Genomic DNA, 16,603 nt, shown 5'->3' with positions numbered 1-16,603 from the left:
AAAGAATAATTTTCAATATATTTATTTGTGGATATAAATTATTAACACATAGTCAGAAAAATGAAATCAAAACCTATTCACTTACACACTTATTCCCCAAGCCAAAATAGCTTCAGCCCATAAATCACAGAACTTAACTATCAGAACTGCATATTCTATCTTGCGTGTTTAAAAAGCCAAGATCTGATCTTCTTGACTAGTATAACATCTGTAACAATAAAAGAAGCTCAGAATGTGTGTTATTAATATTATTCAAGATAAGACAAAGACCTAGCTTCTCTTGTAAAAACAGCAGATACAGGGGTTGTCAGGCATATTAGCTATCCACAACACAGAAGATGAGACTGCACAGGAGAAGAAACTCTTACCTTATGCACTTGATGCATGCTTTCCTGTTGGAAATCAGTAGACCCCATTGCAGGCATAGCGTGCGAGACACTCGGAGGTCCAGGACTTGGGCCCATCATACTGTGGACAGAACCTGGGGATGGCCCAGGTCCAGGACTAGGTCCAAGAATTGGTCCAGGAGAGGGCCCAGGCCCTGGCGAAGGCCCTGGGTGGGGCATCGCACCAGGGTCTGTGGGCGTGGACATCTACTTCTCCTCTCTCTGCCGGTCAGTACAATGATACTGAGTTGAAAAAAAGAAAAAAGAAAGAAAAGTTTTCAACATGATGTTAAGATCAGAATAAAACAGTTGTTAGTATTTGATGGTGCCATTTCTATAACAAACATCAAACAGAACTACCCTGTCTGATCCAGATGTTTGAGTGTGATATATATCCATCTGCCCTAGTCTTTATGAAGACCACTTGTTTAAAAGAAAAAAATGTTCTAAATGATTCCCCGGGAAGATATAAATCATGTAGTACACAAAAAAAGACTCACTGGAAAAACTCAGATTTAACGCATAAGCAGAATTCTAAACAAGTTTGAAATTATTACTGAATTCAACAGACGCTCTCCATTACTTACTAGCTGGGGGACCTTACAAGTTATTAACCTCCCAGAGCCATTAAAATATAACCTCCTTAAAAATATCCAATCGAGAGTCATTTTCATAGGTAAATGGACATTGAAAACTTTATAGAAAATCCTAGATAGTTAAAACTGAGAAAAAGTACAATTCTAAAAAATTGAGAAAGAGAATTCCCAATCATAGGAAAAGCAGAGGTTATGGGAGTCAGACAAATATGGATTCAAATACCCATATTATATAATTATTAGTGGAGAATGAAATGTAACAACACATATAAAACACAACTCTGCCTGGCACAACAAGCTGCAATATTTATTATTATATTATTGCGGTAAAATTGGTATACAGATTGTACACATTTAAGGGGTTGGACATTATAGATATGAGTATACACTGCACAGGGTTCACCAGTGTAAATCTCGTTATCCTCCATCACTACACAAGTGAGCCCCTTTCCCCGTCTGCATTCCCCTCCACCCACTTCTCTTCTGTTAACCACCAATCTGCTCTTCCTACGATTTAGTTTTTGTTTTACATTGTTTGTTCCTTTTTTTTAAGATTCCACATATAAGTGAAATCATACGAAATTTGTCTTTCTCTGACTGACTTCCTTCACTTAACATATACTATCCTCAAGGTCATCCATGTTGTCATAAATGGCAAGATTTCCTTTCTTTTTATGGCTGAGTAATTTCCATGATGTGTGTGTGTGTGTGTGTGTGTACATGTCTGTGTGTATCACATCTTCTTTATCCATTTGTCTATCAATGGGTACTGAAGTTATTTCCGTGTCTTAACTTTAGTAAATAAAGCTGCAATGACCATGAGGTGCATATATCTTTTCAAATTAGCATTTTCTTCCTCTTTAGCCACTCCTATTTAGCATTATTTTCCCCTATACCAGAAATGGATCGGAAGGATCAGATTAAGATGTGGTCCCCCTGCCAGCTAATTAACTGAAGACAACTTGTACAGTTAAGAGTTCATCCTAGGCCTCTCTGTGGTCCAACATCCTGGAAGAAGTCCTCCATGAATACTGGCTCAGGGCCTACCACAGACTAGGTATGCAAATTTTGATTCTCCAGTTTCAGCAAAGCAATAGTCCATCGCCCACGCTCCAAAACTTCTTGGCATGCCCACGGGGGAGCTCCTCTTAGGGTAGATACAACTGCATCTTGGACATGAGCCAAAACAAGTGAACAAGCTGTTTTCCAAATTCTGATGAAGATAGCTGAATGTCACTAGTGACATTAATAATTGCATTGTATATTATCTGGGGGCACACACCTGTACACACAAAAACTTTCTACTGCCAACCTCATAAAATACAGAATGAGACACCCTAAGAGATTTGCTTACCCATTGCCTAGTGGCAGGGATGAAATTAGACCCTAGGGCCCAGTCACCCGTAACAGGCCTCTGTTCACAGTGAAAGCAGAGGTTTAAAAAAACCACATTAGTTCCATTCTGAGCTACCTTGTGTCACCTCTCACTGAATCTCTAAAATGTGAGGCCAGGAAGGAGGGGTCTGGCTCTTTGTCACTCCTGTATCCCAACCAGCATGTAGTTAGTGCTCAAAAAAGATCTGAATGAAGTGCAAACACAATTTCAAGGGCAAACTATTAATAGAGTCAATTATTTAATAAATAAAAATTAGAGAGTAAAAAGCATGTTCACAGGAACCAGTTTGTAAAGCATATGATTGTCTTAAGTACAACACTGTATACCTGGAACTAATAGAAAATAATACTGAATGTAAACTGTAATTGAAAAGAAAAATCTTAAACGTGTAAGCAAGAACTTAGGGGAGAAGTCAGACACTGACAAATACCACATGATTTCACTTATATGTATAATCTAAAAAAACAAAATAAATAAAACAAAAGAGCAGCCGACTCACAGATACAGAGAACAAACCTCCAGAGTGGAAGGTGTTGGGGGATGGGTGAATAAAGTGAAAGGTAATAAGAGGTACAAACTTCCAGTTATTAAAAAAATAAGCCCCACGGATATAATGTAAAACACAGGGAATATAGTCAGTCAATATCTTAATAACTTTGAATGATGATAAATAGTTAATAGACTTACTGCAGTGATCACATTGCAAGATTAAATGTTGAATCATCATGTTGTACACCTGAAACTAATAAACTAATACAATAATATATGCCAACTATACTTTAATAAAAAAGTTTAAAAAAAAAGAATTCAGGGCATCCTGATGAGTTAGGGTTAAACCCAGAAGCAGTGAAAGGCTACTTCGGAGTGACTACCAGCAGGGGATCGATCACTCAAAACTGTTTTGCTGATACAAGATGGGACTAAGAAAATATGTAGTTCAAGTGGTTTTTAAAACAAGAGGGAAGCCTTGCACGTGAATTATAGCCTTGAATTCTCTAGAGACCCAAATATTATTTATTCTTTGTGATTAACAAAGCAGGCGGAAGTAACTTTTTTTTTTTTTTTTTTTTTTTGCTGTCTACCTCCTCACATATACAAACACACACATGTTCAGTCAGCATTTTAAATTTAGGAAGCTGACGTCAATTCAGAGGTACTACAAAATATAATGTTCTTTTATGTATGTCAGCAAACTAATATACCCCTTTATATTTTAGTGAATAAAAGGAAATTGCTTACTTCCTGTTACAATCTACCTTGAAATGGGCTTCAATAGCTATTAGACGCAGGCTTCCCCAAACTACAGCACAAGGGCCACATGCGGCCCCCTGAGGCCATTTATCCGGCCCCCCACCACACTTCCAGAAGGGGCACCTCTTTCATTGGTGGTCAGTGAGAGGAGCACTGTATGTGGCGGCCCTCCAATGGTCTGAGGGACAGTGCACTGGTCCCCTGTGTAAAAAGTTTGGGGACCCCTGTTAATTAGAGTATATAGCACAAATGTGAAAAATGACAATACAAATACTTTATCTGGCAGTTCTACTTTTCAGGTTTTATATTTTAATATATATAGTAACTATCCTGTAATACTACTTTCTACAAATATGATCATCTTCACCTGAGAATCTCGTAGAATGCTATAATTACTCATATACGGTCCTATAAACATGCTCCTCACTTTTTGTTAAAGGTAACTACTAAAAATTTCTTATAGTGGAAAGCATATGAGAAGGGAAATGGAAAAGTATGGACATTCACGTGGAATATTAATATTATACAGGAAAAAGACTTTTTAATAAGAGAAACTTTAGACGCATAAACAATGTATCTATGAAATAGCGGAGATTCACAAATGAGAAACGAGCTCCGAGAAATAGCACAGTCTAGTAAATGAGGACACTTGCCCCATGCCCCACAACTCATGATTGGCAGGAATTTAGACTAGCAAGAGGCCAGAGACCTGGGTTCTTATCTACTTAACTCAGGGCCACCTCCAACTCTGGGGCCCTGGGCAAAGTCCTTTTCCTTGAAGGTCTGTAGGCTTTCCCTGGGCTTCTAATAGGGGTATCTCAAAGCTCCCTCCACCTGCCCATCAGTGCTGGAGAACACCTCGCACACTTCCTCCAATCCTGTGCATGGAGGTCATCAGAGAGGCACCAGGGCCAAGTCTAGGCTGTCCCAGGATTTGTACCTTGCTGCCACCATCCAATGTACTGATGAGGAGCACCTCTCAAAAATGCAGCCACAGTCCTGGCCTCCTACTCCTTCCTCTTCATTTCTGGTGGCAACTGTACAGGAGAGATTGAGTGTCTAATTAAAGTTCTCCACAGTATAAAGCAACTGGGGTGTATAAATTACAAAGAGAAACCAGTCATGGCAGAGGTGCATGTTATTACTAAGTTACTAGGACTGAGTTTTAAAGTCCAGTACTGGCCAACTCAGCTACTCCCTCCTCAACCCCACTGTTATCCCTGAGGAATCCAAACCCCTTTCCTCTTCTTCAAAGCACTAAGGAAATGATGCAGATGGGGTGGTGAGGGAGAGAAGGCTCGGATGACCTTGATAGGGTGGTGGTAAGTCTGTCCACAAGATAACACTCAAAACTTATTTTTATTTTGTGTTTGGGGAGGGAGTTATATTGTCACAGAAAAGAACAACCCATTCTACAATTATGTGGCTGATACAATGAAGAAAATGTGTAGTGGGAGGGGAGGGGAGGGGAGGTAAGGCACAGGGACCTCCCGATACACACATTGCTAGTCCTTGAACCTCCCGTTTGCTTCTCTCTACCACAGACCAGGACTCCCTGAGGGACAGGCCACTGCATTCTTAGCCAAGAATTTTTCAGCAGTACACCATGTCTTTTTTCATCCTGATGTTCCCGCCTTTACAACTGGGGAGTGTGTTTTTTAAAAATAAAAGCTCGGAGCTGCCCACAACTCCAGCCACCACAGACATCTTCCCTCAGCCACAACCTCCTTCCCCTCCCCTTGATGAAAGCCACAGCACATCCATCTGCATATTAAAAGGACTTCCACTTCATGGAATTTTAAGGGTCACCAGTCCAACCATGACAACCATGACAAAGCCTAAGCCTTAGTGTCTTACTGCCATCCACGGAAATACCAAAGACCCCGGCATTGTAGTAAAACACACCCATATGTGCTTCATAATGCTTCTAGTGACGTAAATTGGGGAGACATTTTGTCACATCCCCATTTAAATGATGAGGGCAGAAAGGCAAGAAGGGACTACGTGGCATGAACCAAAGTCATAACTGTAAGTAGAACCTTTTATCTCTTGACTGCCACCTACTACTGAGCCACTGCAGCCACTGGCAAGGCCATCCACCAGCCTGGAGAATTCGCAAGGACACAGAGCAGTGGGAAGCAGAGGGCGGAGAAACAAAGATGGAAACAATGGGAGAAAGATTTCTGCAAGGATTAGAATTTGGCTGTGATAACACATTAATTTACGAGGAGACAGAGAAGTCAAGGGAAGCCCTACAGAGAATACGAGGTGAAGACAATGTCATAACTAAAGAGGTCAGTGATGTTTAATCAAACATCCAGGGGGCCCATTTGACTCATCTATTCCCAACTATACTGACCCTCCACTCCGCACAAGGCATGTAGGATGCACAAACATGACTGGAGGGCTTACCCCAAGGTGCTGCAAGTCTGATGGGGAAATAGGACCCATCCATAAATACCAAGGAGAGAGAAAGAAAACACACACACAACCTCCTGCAAGACAAAAAAGGATATAGCTAAAGTGTCCAACACAGCCACAGGGCAGTAAAGATGACTTGCTGCCTGAAGTACTGAAGGAAAAGGGAATTAGGGAAGGCTTCCTGGAGAAGGTGGCATTTCAGTCATGCCTTGAGGCATTTCAGCTAGGCTTTGATATACAAATACATAAACAAATGTTTCCTGGAAACTTTTGTTTTCTAGTCACAGAAAGAGTTTGAAGAAGTGCCACCATTTTGAATAGGCAACACCTCTTAACACTTTCCACAAAAAGGTGATAAGGAAGATGAAAAATCTTGGATCTCTGGCAGATATTTATCACTGCTGATCTACAGAAAGGGGGAACAGGTCAAAGGTGGAAATTAAGAACAAAAAATTAGGCCCAGTTCACATCCCAAACAACTCGGTCTTTTTAAAGTTTCCTGGCTGCTCTGTAGAACAGTAAGACTCAGGAGATAGTAAAGATAGGAGTTTTGTTTTTTTTTAAAAAAAGAGAGTTCTTTTTTGTCTGCTGATTCAGAAAGTCTTTTCTGACCTGAAGGGCTTCTTGTCTTCTATGCAGCTTTCTCTATAAATGAATTGATAATTCCCAGACAAGAAGTTGCAATATCTCTAGAACTGGGACACAAGCACTACTAATCTGAATGGGGCAGCAGAGCTGGGTAAGGAGAGCAGCAATGAAGGTACAGGAAATAAATACCAGAAGTTTCTTTTTCAGAGGCCGAGGTTGTCAGGATAGGCGGTGAAGCATCGCCAAAACCCTTGTGCTTCTTGGTCTGAGACATGCAGCTTTACACAGTGCACCGTATGGTTTGTGCCATGGGTCAGAACCACACTGCACTTAAAGTTAACATTACCCGTTGCTGGACGGAAACTCTAGAAAAACACGGAAAACATTTTCTCTCGTGGTTATTCCTGTCAGTTTACCATTCAAAGTCGAGTATGTCTCTAAAAAGTGGTTGGACTGAAAGTGTGCTGTGTTTGTGGGGCTTCTGTTCATCATGGTGTCAAGGAAACATATTAAAATGTGAGCTGTGGCCTGCGCTTTCAATAAACTGCCTTAGAACTGTCCTTGCCCCAAGTCAGAGCTGGCAGAGGCTCTGAGGCAGCTCTGTGCAACAACAAACCCCGCAGTGGCTAATTAGTGCCCTGCCATTCCCAGGCACAGCCTCACAGGAACCTGGCTCTTAACACTGTCACCCTGGAGATTCTTCTCCCAAGAATCTACCTGAGATGCGATTCGATGGCCTCCTCCGTGAGGGCAGTGAATGTTTCCACAAAGGAAAGAAAATCTTTTATAAAGGGTGTTCACAAGAAAACCCCTCAACAAAAAGCACCTCAGCAGAGCATCCCCCTAACCTAGAACTCACTTCCATTGGTGGTTGTAAAGGTCATTGCGGGGAATGATTGTGTCTAAAACTCCTATGAACCCAAACTGCCAGGCAATGAGTCAAATCCAAACCAAACCAAACCAAACAAAGCAAGCAAAGCTAGTTTCAAAACATGACACGCTGCAATGTACTGTGCCGGGTATGCTTCCACGTCTGCCTGGCCTTCCTAAGTCCTGGTAGGCCCTTTGCAAGGCACCCTCCTTTGGGATGCTGATAAGAATCAGTGACAGCCACTTCCTCCTCTGTCTGCTAAAGCAATATTATTTATACATTAAACATACTTTAAAACTTTTAACATACTTTTAAACATACTGAAATACATACTTTAAAACTTTTCTGGACCACTGGATTTAGCACTAAAATTCCAACATTATATGCAGGTGATGTGACAGGCCAACTTTGATATGCACCAACTTTTGCAGTAGCAATAAAAATTCAAGAAGGCGCCCTTTCAAGTTCTTTGCAATTAAACTGAATAACGGTCATTTATGACATTTATATGTCCTTAAGAAAATCATCACGTAGTTCATTTGACCTCTTTGAGCTTCAAGTCCTTTACCTACAAATAAGCATAATAATTGCGATGACCCTCTCAATTTTAATAAAACATTACATATGATGACACCTGCTGAGCTATCATATCAAAATGTACATTATCCCAAGGATCCTTCCAAAGGCCTCAATTCCTACCCTGTTTTTGTTCTTGAATTCCCTTGCTCAAAACTTCTGAGACAAGCCTCCAATATGCATTGGATAAAACAGTCATACTTTAGCCTGGAAGTCAAGTCTTTCTACCATCTCCAACTTTATATCTTTTGAAAATTCTTGCCAACTGGAAACCTCTTGTCCTGGGTAGCTAGGTCAAAACTGGTATATTAGTCTTCTCACAGATTCTTTCGGCTTAGTCCTGTGGTACCAGAACTTTCTTCTGATCTCAGATGATCACAGCCCACGACATACCCGACCCCACTCCAACAGCAAAGCAACCCCATCCCATATCCCAAAGCCCTTGTCTACCTACCCCATGGGCCCATTAGAGCTCATCCTGATTGCTCCCTGTATCACGTGGCCTGTGGAGTTTACCATTTGCTATTCATGATTACATGTTCAGGTATATTTTTTAAAATACATAAATTCTCAACTGTAGATTATTTACTTTTTTATGGAACGATGGATTTTGCTTAATAGCCTTTTAGAACACATAAGGATACAGGACAACAGCAAGCTACAAAAAGACCTGGAAATATTTTCAAAGCCATTATTACATGCCTGGTTCAAAAGCTCAGTGAGGAGAGGAGAGAGGGCTATCCTTATGGACATTCAACCTCCAAATTTGATCACTTATATAAACCCACATATCCTGACCCTTTTTGGTCAGACATTTTATTCTGTTTAAGTATTTTTAACTCCCAAATTCTGAATTAAGTTTTTTTAAAAAAAAGGAGGTGGGTGGGTTATAATTATATGTAACAGTTTTTAAATTTTAAATTTATTTCAACTTCTGTGGATTCCATTCATCAATTTATAAAGGGACCAAGCCATATTTAAATTAGGCCAGTTTCTAAAAAGTTTCTAAAACAATAATTCATGCATAGAGATAGATGATATATATGACTGATGCTTAAGTTGGTGCTTATATACCTAAAACTACAATAGAATATTGTTATATTTTTTAATATTTTAAATCATAGAGAATAAACATAGAGACTGATTATAACTGTCCAAATGTTCTGAAAGTCTTATATATGTAACAAAACATCATAATTTATAGACTTCAGTTATATAATAATGTATTATAAATCCAAAAGTTTAAAAGGGCACTACTTATGTCAACATTTCAAAAATTCTGTTTTCCTTATCTAAAACATCATTCCAAATGAATAAATTAAAATATAATGAACTCAGAATTTAAATTAAATGTTGTTTATATGTAACATTCAAAAGACCCAGTAATTTAGCTCCTGAATTTGGTCAGCTCCATTATTCTTTGCTAAATTATAATTATTCAAGTATCTTTGACTATATCTTTAAAACTGGTATAGCTTAAAGGCTCTCTTTAATATATTCTGAATATATACAAGGAAAAGTGCTATATTAATATGAGGAAAAGAAGTCATAATAAACAGTAATAAAGTTGTAAAGTTTTCTAAACCCAGATGGCAAGATCCCATTTAACTTGGCAATACGTAGCTTAGGCAAATAAATATGCTATCTTTCACAATGACTTTGGCACAATTCAGTTTTAGACTCCTATGTTCCCTATAAATATAAATTCTCAATTTCTATGTAGAAAAAACAAATGCCACAGACCTTTTTAAATACTCTAACAAATAACTTACCACCATCTATCTGTATTTTCTATTCCCATCTACTTACGAAATGATCCATGGCTTTACTAACTGGCTAGAGATTAAATTTCCATAACACAAATTCTTGCAAAGATGACAGAACATTCAGCATTTAAGGAGATGGAGCAAATTAGAAAATCATTCTTTTACATTAAAAAAAAAAGTGACAAGAAAAAATCAAAAGTATGTTCCAAATGTGCCTTTTTACATTAGGGAAATTTTCTCATTTGTTCACCAAAAGTACTATAGATGTGACTCATTTATAGAGAACTTTCAAAGGCCACTCATGTTAAGCAACAAACTGTCCATGACTCTCCTTAAAATCATCTTGACCAGAAACAGTGAGAATCAAAACCTGTGGTGGTTAAATCAGGTCCTCCCAACACACCTTCAATAAGCTAGTGCTGGGCAACACCCCTCAGCGCTCTGTCTGTGATAATTCAGTTCTCATGGCAGCATGTCAAGACGTCATAAACTATGATTTATTATTTCTCTCGAGTATCAAAAAACTGCTGACCTAGGAGAGTTTGACAAACAAAAGCCTTGTTTACAAAGGAAGACTTCTAAAAGGAAAAAAAGGCATGAGACACTGGAGGACAGCACCACTTTTATAATTTATGAAAGTTTTTTATGGTCTTGCTCAAATACATAATAAGCCTTTAAAATGAAATGTCAAAATATTACAGTAATATAAGGGGTATCGTAATTATCTACCAGAAAAGAATGGGATATGCTTTCATACTGGTCAGTAAAATTAATTATTCTACACTTAATTAAAGGGAAAAAAGTTTTAAATAATTATTTGCCCAAGTCTTACCTTCAGAAATATTTTAAATAGAATTCAAGCATTAACCATAGAAGCAAAGGCACTTTTCTGTTTTATTTTTGTCAATTCCAAGCCTCAGGTGTTGGTCAAAGCACTTTTCAAGAAACTTGATGAGAAATGCTCAAAAACCACTTTAAAAAAGGAACAAAAGGAAAGATCTAAGGCTGCTTTGAACACACTCTGGCGGTGAATATCTTCTGTGAAACACCACAGTGCAGCCAGTCCCAAAACTGGGATGTAACTGATATATCTCATAAGAGAAGGCTGCATTGAAGGAAACAGTTCCTCGCCTCTGCCAGTTCTTCAAGGGTTCTGATATCCCAAGCTTCTAATTTATTTAACAATATTCTTTATCAAAATAGCGTTTCTCTTGAATACCTTCCAACAAGAGACATGGACCTCAATCTAGAAATGTGGGTCTTGTCCTAAATTCATTTCAATAAATATCATATTTACCTAATAGGTATCTCCAAATCCCTTGTTTATAGTAGCAAACATTTGTGCTGTCAGCAAGCTTTAAAAAATCCAGAATAAGAGGGCAATTAAATTCCTAAGTGTGTCTCAATTTGCATAACAATACACCAACTTGATTCAAACCCGACACACCTCTTAACACTTCACCAGTGTGCTAGCAGTAGGCTGGAAGCCCACCAAGTCTAGTATGGGCAAACAAGCCTTGGGTAGTGGTCCCACATATAAAATATTACCGAAAACATCTGAATGTGCATACGTAAGTATATACACACACACAAAACTGGGCATGGCCTTTATTTTAGTACAACTCTCAGTGGTTTCTGAGTCGTACTGGTTGGACAGGAATTTTCTACTCGACATGCAAGCAACAATCTTTCTGCTCCTACAAACATTTTGTTCCTACAAGCACAGCAGAATCAGGTGTAAATTAAGTAAGTCCTTTGAAATGGAAATTTAAAATTTAACTTTGCTACTGGTAACACACAGAGGTGAACACTAACCACTGATTGCAGTAAACAAACGTGCATCCTTAATGTCTTCCTTATGCATTACACATGCTTAGGAATACAGCCACCAATTGACAATGACACTTCTCCATCAAATACTAACCCGGATCTCTTTGCTTTTTAAAAGCACCAACCTCTATCAGGTTACGGAGGAAGGAAAAAAGGTGACAACCTTGCAAAACTCTCCCGAAAGTTATATAAACAAAGGAAGAGAGAAGACCATAATGGGTTTTGCACCCATGTGCTACCAGAATTACATAACAACCGGTGCAGACACTAAAGAAATGGATTCTGCACAACATCCCCAATTCCCTAGACTCCGGAGTCTGTCTCCTTCTTTTTAAAAATCCAAAAGCCTGGCAAGATCAAGCGAACGACTCTGAATATTTATTTTATTGCTGGAGTAAATCCTGCTAGAGTTGGAGGCACGGTTAGGCCCTAAGTTTGAATGTTCAACAGCCCCAGCGCGAAGCTGCTCCACTCTCGGGACCCGCACGGGAAAGAACTGACAAGCGACAACGGCCAGAAAAGCGTTCTCCTTCCCCCTCATGATGCCTCCCGCTGGAAAGTTTTCCACGCGATCAATCGGAGAGCAAGGAGCCCATTGCTCCCGCCTGCCTGACTTTGCAGGAAAAGCGAGCCGGCAGACCAGAGGGAGCAGGCAGAGAAAGTGCTGGAAAGATCCGCACACAGCGGGCGGCGGCGACGAAGGCTTCTTACCTGGGGTATGCGGAACAAAAAGAGGAGCTGGGCTCGCCTAGCCTGCGGTGGCGGCGAGGCCGGCGGCCGAGAGCTGGTCTCCCCGCCGGAGCCCTAGGCCCGCGCGGTAGCCTGCGGCCCGGCCCCCGCCACCGCTTCCTCCCTCGAGCGCGTCATGTCACGGCGATCTAACATGTCTGTGTGCGCTTCGCTGCTGTGACTTCCTGATTCTCTGTCGCTCGCGCGCGCATACTCACACTCACAGCCACACGCACACGCCACCCCAACCAGCCCCCGCCACCAAACCTCGCCTGTCTTCCCGAGCTCCGGGGGAAGGCACAAGCAGGAGCGTCTGCCCGTGCCGCTGCTCGCGACTTACTGGACCTAACGCGCACAACACATTCACATTCACGCTCGGACACACTTGCGACAGCCCGGAGGGTGCGGAGACCCGAGCCGCGGGAGTTCGCCACCCTCTTCAACCCCCCTAATCCTACTTAGCCACCCTGCCAAACTTTTTTTTCCTCTGCCTGATCCGCATCCAACTTTCCTCTATCACCACCCCACCCCACCCCCCAACCCTCCAGCAGTTCAGCCAGCCCCGCGCTCACCAGGATCAGCTGCAAACCGCAACCCGGATAAAAATAATAATGCAATCCAGCCGGCGGAGGCGAAAGCGCAGACACTGGCAGAAGGAGATTTCCCCGCGTGTACCGGAAACCGGCCCGAATGCCTAGACCCGAGCGCGGGTATCTCCTGCAGCTCGTACTACTGCGCCTGGCCCCGCGCGGTACAAATGAGCCCAGGCTGCAAGGCCTGGTGCGGGACACCCGGGGCATTGGAGTCGGAGTGCGCCCGCAGCCGAAGGGCGGCTAGGGGCTGGTGCGCCGGACCGGTTATTTGGGGAAGTGCATCACGACACCTTTGCAGATGGTATGGCCGTGTTTTGCAACGCTAACGGGAGGAGGGAAGACGGCCGGATGGAGGGGGAAGAGAAGAGGAAGGGGTAAACCAGGTTAGGATGAGAATAAAGCAACTCGAAGGCAAGGAACGAGAAAGATAGGGTGTGTGTTATCTTCGGGAGAAGGCTCCCACTGGGTCTCCCCGCCTCCCGCTCTCGCCACCCCCCGCACCATTCCCTCACCCCCCCCCCATACCCCCCGCAGCCCTTCTCCTCTAGCGAACGCCACTGCTGCTGTCCGGGTGCGCGCGAGTCCTGTTTGTGACAGTCAGGCAGAGAAGATTATCCAGATCATGGCCTCCCCGCCCGCAGCCACTGTGGCTCTCCTTGGCCCCAGGGCGCCCCTAGCACCCGGACGGTTGCGGGCTACCTACGCTTGCGATTCCCGCGTCTCAAGATAGGGTAAGACGCACAGCAAAAGAAGACAAACCCGGGGAGAAGGAGGGTAGGGTGACAGCCCGCCCGGCTCCTCCGACCTCCTTCTTCGGTGCCACCCCCTCTTCCCAGCAGTGCGGCCCGGACCGGACACCCCGAACTTCAACACTCGAGCCCGCGCGGTCGCCAGGTACCCGAGGCAGGAACGCCCGCAGAGTCCCCGGCACAAACCCGTGGCAGCCTTTTCCCCTAAAGGCCTGCCTACTGGTCAGCATTTCCATCCCCGCCCGAGGGAACGCGCAAAGTAGAGGTGACACCTCCGATCTGGCACGCACCAGCCCCGAGGCGGTGGCAGCCGCCTCTACGGCGCGCCAGCTCAGGCTTCTATCGCCGCGATCCTCTGGGTCTCCGCAGCCGGAGCCTTTTAAACAAGTCCCCGGGAAGCGATTGGCAGCCGCGTTCGTTGGCGCCTGGCCGTCAACCTAGGCTCCTTGCCTTCCTCTCTCGCTCCACTTCCAACTCTTCCGGGGAGGACTGCTCGGGATGAACTGTCGTGTCTCCATCCCCCCCACTCCCCAACCCCCCAAGCTGTTAAAGGAATGGGGAGGGGGTGTTGCAATCTTGCCAAGTGTGTGTTGCAACCCTGAGTTGGCAGCGCATCGCTCTCTGCCTACCTAGGGTCAAGGCAATGGTTTGTTGGGATTTCCCTTCCTTGCCTCCTTGAAGTAGTAATTATTACTGTTATTATTAGAATAGTAAGGTTCGGTTTAAACTTTCCCGTTTCTTCCACCGCAGCCCGGGTTCTGTCGTTATGAGCATTCCACCTGAGGCCCGCGGGGAGGAGGCGGGCTCTTTTTTGTTGTTATTGTTGTTGTTGTGGCGGTTGGCCCGCCTGTTTGTTTTGGTCTCCGTGCATGCTCAATAAATAATAATTAGGATAATAATGAATAATCCCCGGCGAAGGCGGCGCGGTGACGGAGGGGTTTGTGCTGCGGTTGCAACCGGGAGGCCGGAGGGAGGGGAAAGAGGAGAAAGGAGTTGTAAGTTATATTTACCTTGCTCGCGAGGAGTGTGCTGGCTGAATCTCTTCCCTCTCTGAGTCACCCAGAGTACAGAAACACAGAGAGAGGACTAGATTATGAATATGACTTCATTGATGACAGTCATCCCCTCCTCTTCCTAAACTCGGGCTCCGCCCCGCGTCCCACCCTCGCCGCCTCCACCGGCGCCGGAAGACGCGCTGCAGTTGGCCCCGCGCGCCGCTCCTCCCTGCCCGCCCTGGCGCGGGTTGGCGGGTAGCGCCTGTCACTCGACCCGCTCAGCGACTCTGTGAGCGCCGGGGGATGAGGGGGCGGTGTGCAAGAATGTGGACGGAGACAGCTTCTACTGTATGCGTGGATCAGTGAGTGTCTGCAGGGCGCCGGCTCTGGAGCTGTGTTTGTTCCTAGAGCAGAGAAACTGCACAGAACGCAGGAAACCCCAAGCCTTGATGGAGCGGGGCGCCCGTTATCCTTCTCCTCTTCCAGGGGCGCTGCCGGGCACCTCCCTGGAGGCTGGTGAAGCGGAGGAGGCAAAGGGAAAAGGAGGGCAGCCGTAGTAATATTGTGTAGTAGTTTGGGGTTTGGTGAAGAAGGTGCTGGAATTTGTGCCTCCGCCTGCCAGAGCGAGCCTGCAGAGGGAAAGGGAGGGGACAGGGGAAGGACTCCGAGTGGCACCAAAGCTGTTTGTGGCACAGTGTTGACCGTGAAAAAAAAAGATGTCGTGCCGACTGAAACTTTTTATCGCCAGCCCCCCGCTCCGCAGCCAAGGTTGTAATCATAAATCTGTCCCCTTTCTCCCCCGTAGAAAGGGAGGCGGGCACAAAGAACATTCCTGCCAAATCTGCCTCTTTTCTAAAGGACTGCAAGCTTCCAAATACCAGTCGGGGGGAAACAGCTGAGAGGCTGAACACCTTATAAATAAATAAACCCGCCCTAACTCTTCTGTTTACTTTGTGGACGAGACACAGCACTTTGACCTTCCCTCACCTGTCCTTCTTCGATAAAATACAAACAAAAATTTGGGAAAACAACACCGTGGGGGCAGGGCGGGGGGTGAGGGGGACAGTTGAAATATGGAATCTGCTTTTAAGAAGGGGAATAAATGTTTTTCTTTCTACAGACCACAGAATCTTCTCTCATACCCAACATTTAGGACCAATTAAGGTTACAAACAGTAAACTGCTGGCACTTTGTAGTTTTGAGACCTCTTGTTCCCATTTTCCTTGCAATACAGTACTTCGGCGGGAGGAATAGGTCAGTGTTTGCTGAGACAATGTTATATTTAGTTTTATGAAGTGTGAAAGAATGTTAGATTTTAAATCAGGGGCCTATTATTTTAGTCTCAGATTAATGTAGGTGCTTGACTTTTAAAATTAAAACTGTTCCTATACAATAGCGCTATGAAAAGAATGATTTATCCCCTATTTTGTAACATAATGGTTTAAATTAGTCATTCAAAGTGCACTGTGACTACTTGATTGGGGATTTTCCCCCTAGAGTAAAATCCTATTTTAAGCCTATTTCACTGTTGCAAAATTGACTCTATTTGAGGAATCAGGTTTGAAATGCAGTTATGGGGTGCTTAAAACTATGCACTGGACCCATTGAAGACACCAAGCAATGGAAAGAACACCAAATGCTGCATGTAGGCATTAAGTGTCAAGAATTGTTTACCTTGCTGGTCCGCTGCTGGCAGAAGTAGAGTCTGCAGGAGCACAGTATTCAGGTGGCTAGGAGTGTCAGTGATCTCCCACCCTGTCCTTTTTTAAGGACTTGTTACTTGCTTGTCAACTTCACCTTCATAATTTTCTGTCTTTCCCAAAGGGAATCTCAAGACAACAAAAGATAACACATCT

The 16,603-nt window shown here is 43.6% G+C and overlaps 1 protein-coding gene across 10 annotated transcripts in view; it reads right to left on the bottom strand.

Annotated features, from left to right (window-relative positions):
- Positions 1-14,915, bottom strand: part of SMARCA2 (SWI/SNF related, matrix associated, actin dependent regulator of chromatin, subfamily a, member 2) — a 176,330-nt gene extending 161,415 nt beyond the window's left edge. For 2 of the 10 annotated variants that reach the window (XM_066257155.1, XM_066257164.1), the window contains exons 1-2: positions 14,763-14,915; positions 369-629 (exon numbers count right to left, since the gene is read on the bottom strand). In XM_066257155.1, coding sequence (XP_066113252.1) covers positions 369-593 — 225 coding nt within the window. In that variant the 5' untranslated portion in view covers positions 594-629; positions 14,763-14,915. Of the gene's footprint in view, positions 1-368; positions 630-4,569; positions 4,667-12,392; positions 12,640-12,982; positions 13,117-13,762; positions 13,879-14,042; positions 14,392-14,762 lie in introns of those variants that run through there. The other 8 variants (XM_066257157.1, XM_066257160.1, XM_066257158.1 and 5 more) reach the window with 8 other exon arrangements.
- Positions 14,916-16,603: the final 1,688 nt, after the last annotated feature.

The sequence above is a fragment of the Saccopteryx bilineata genome, chromosome 2 (assembly GCF_036850765.1).
Source record: "Saccopteryx bilineata isolate mSacBil1 chromosome 2, mSacBil1_pri_phased_curated, whole genome shotgun sequence".
Lineage (NCBI taxonomy): Eukaryota > Metazoa > Chordata > Mammalia > Chiroptera > Emballonuridae > Saccopteryx > Saccopteryx bilineata.
This window is presented reverse-complemented; position numbering and strand designations above follow the sequence as displayed.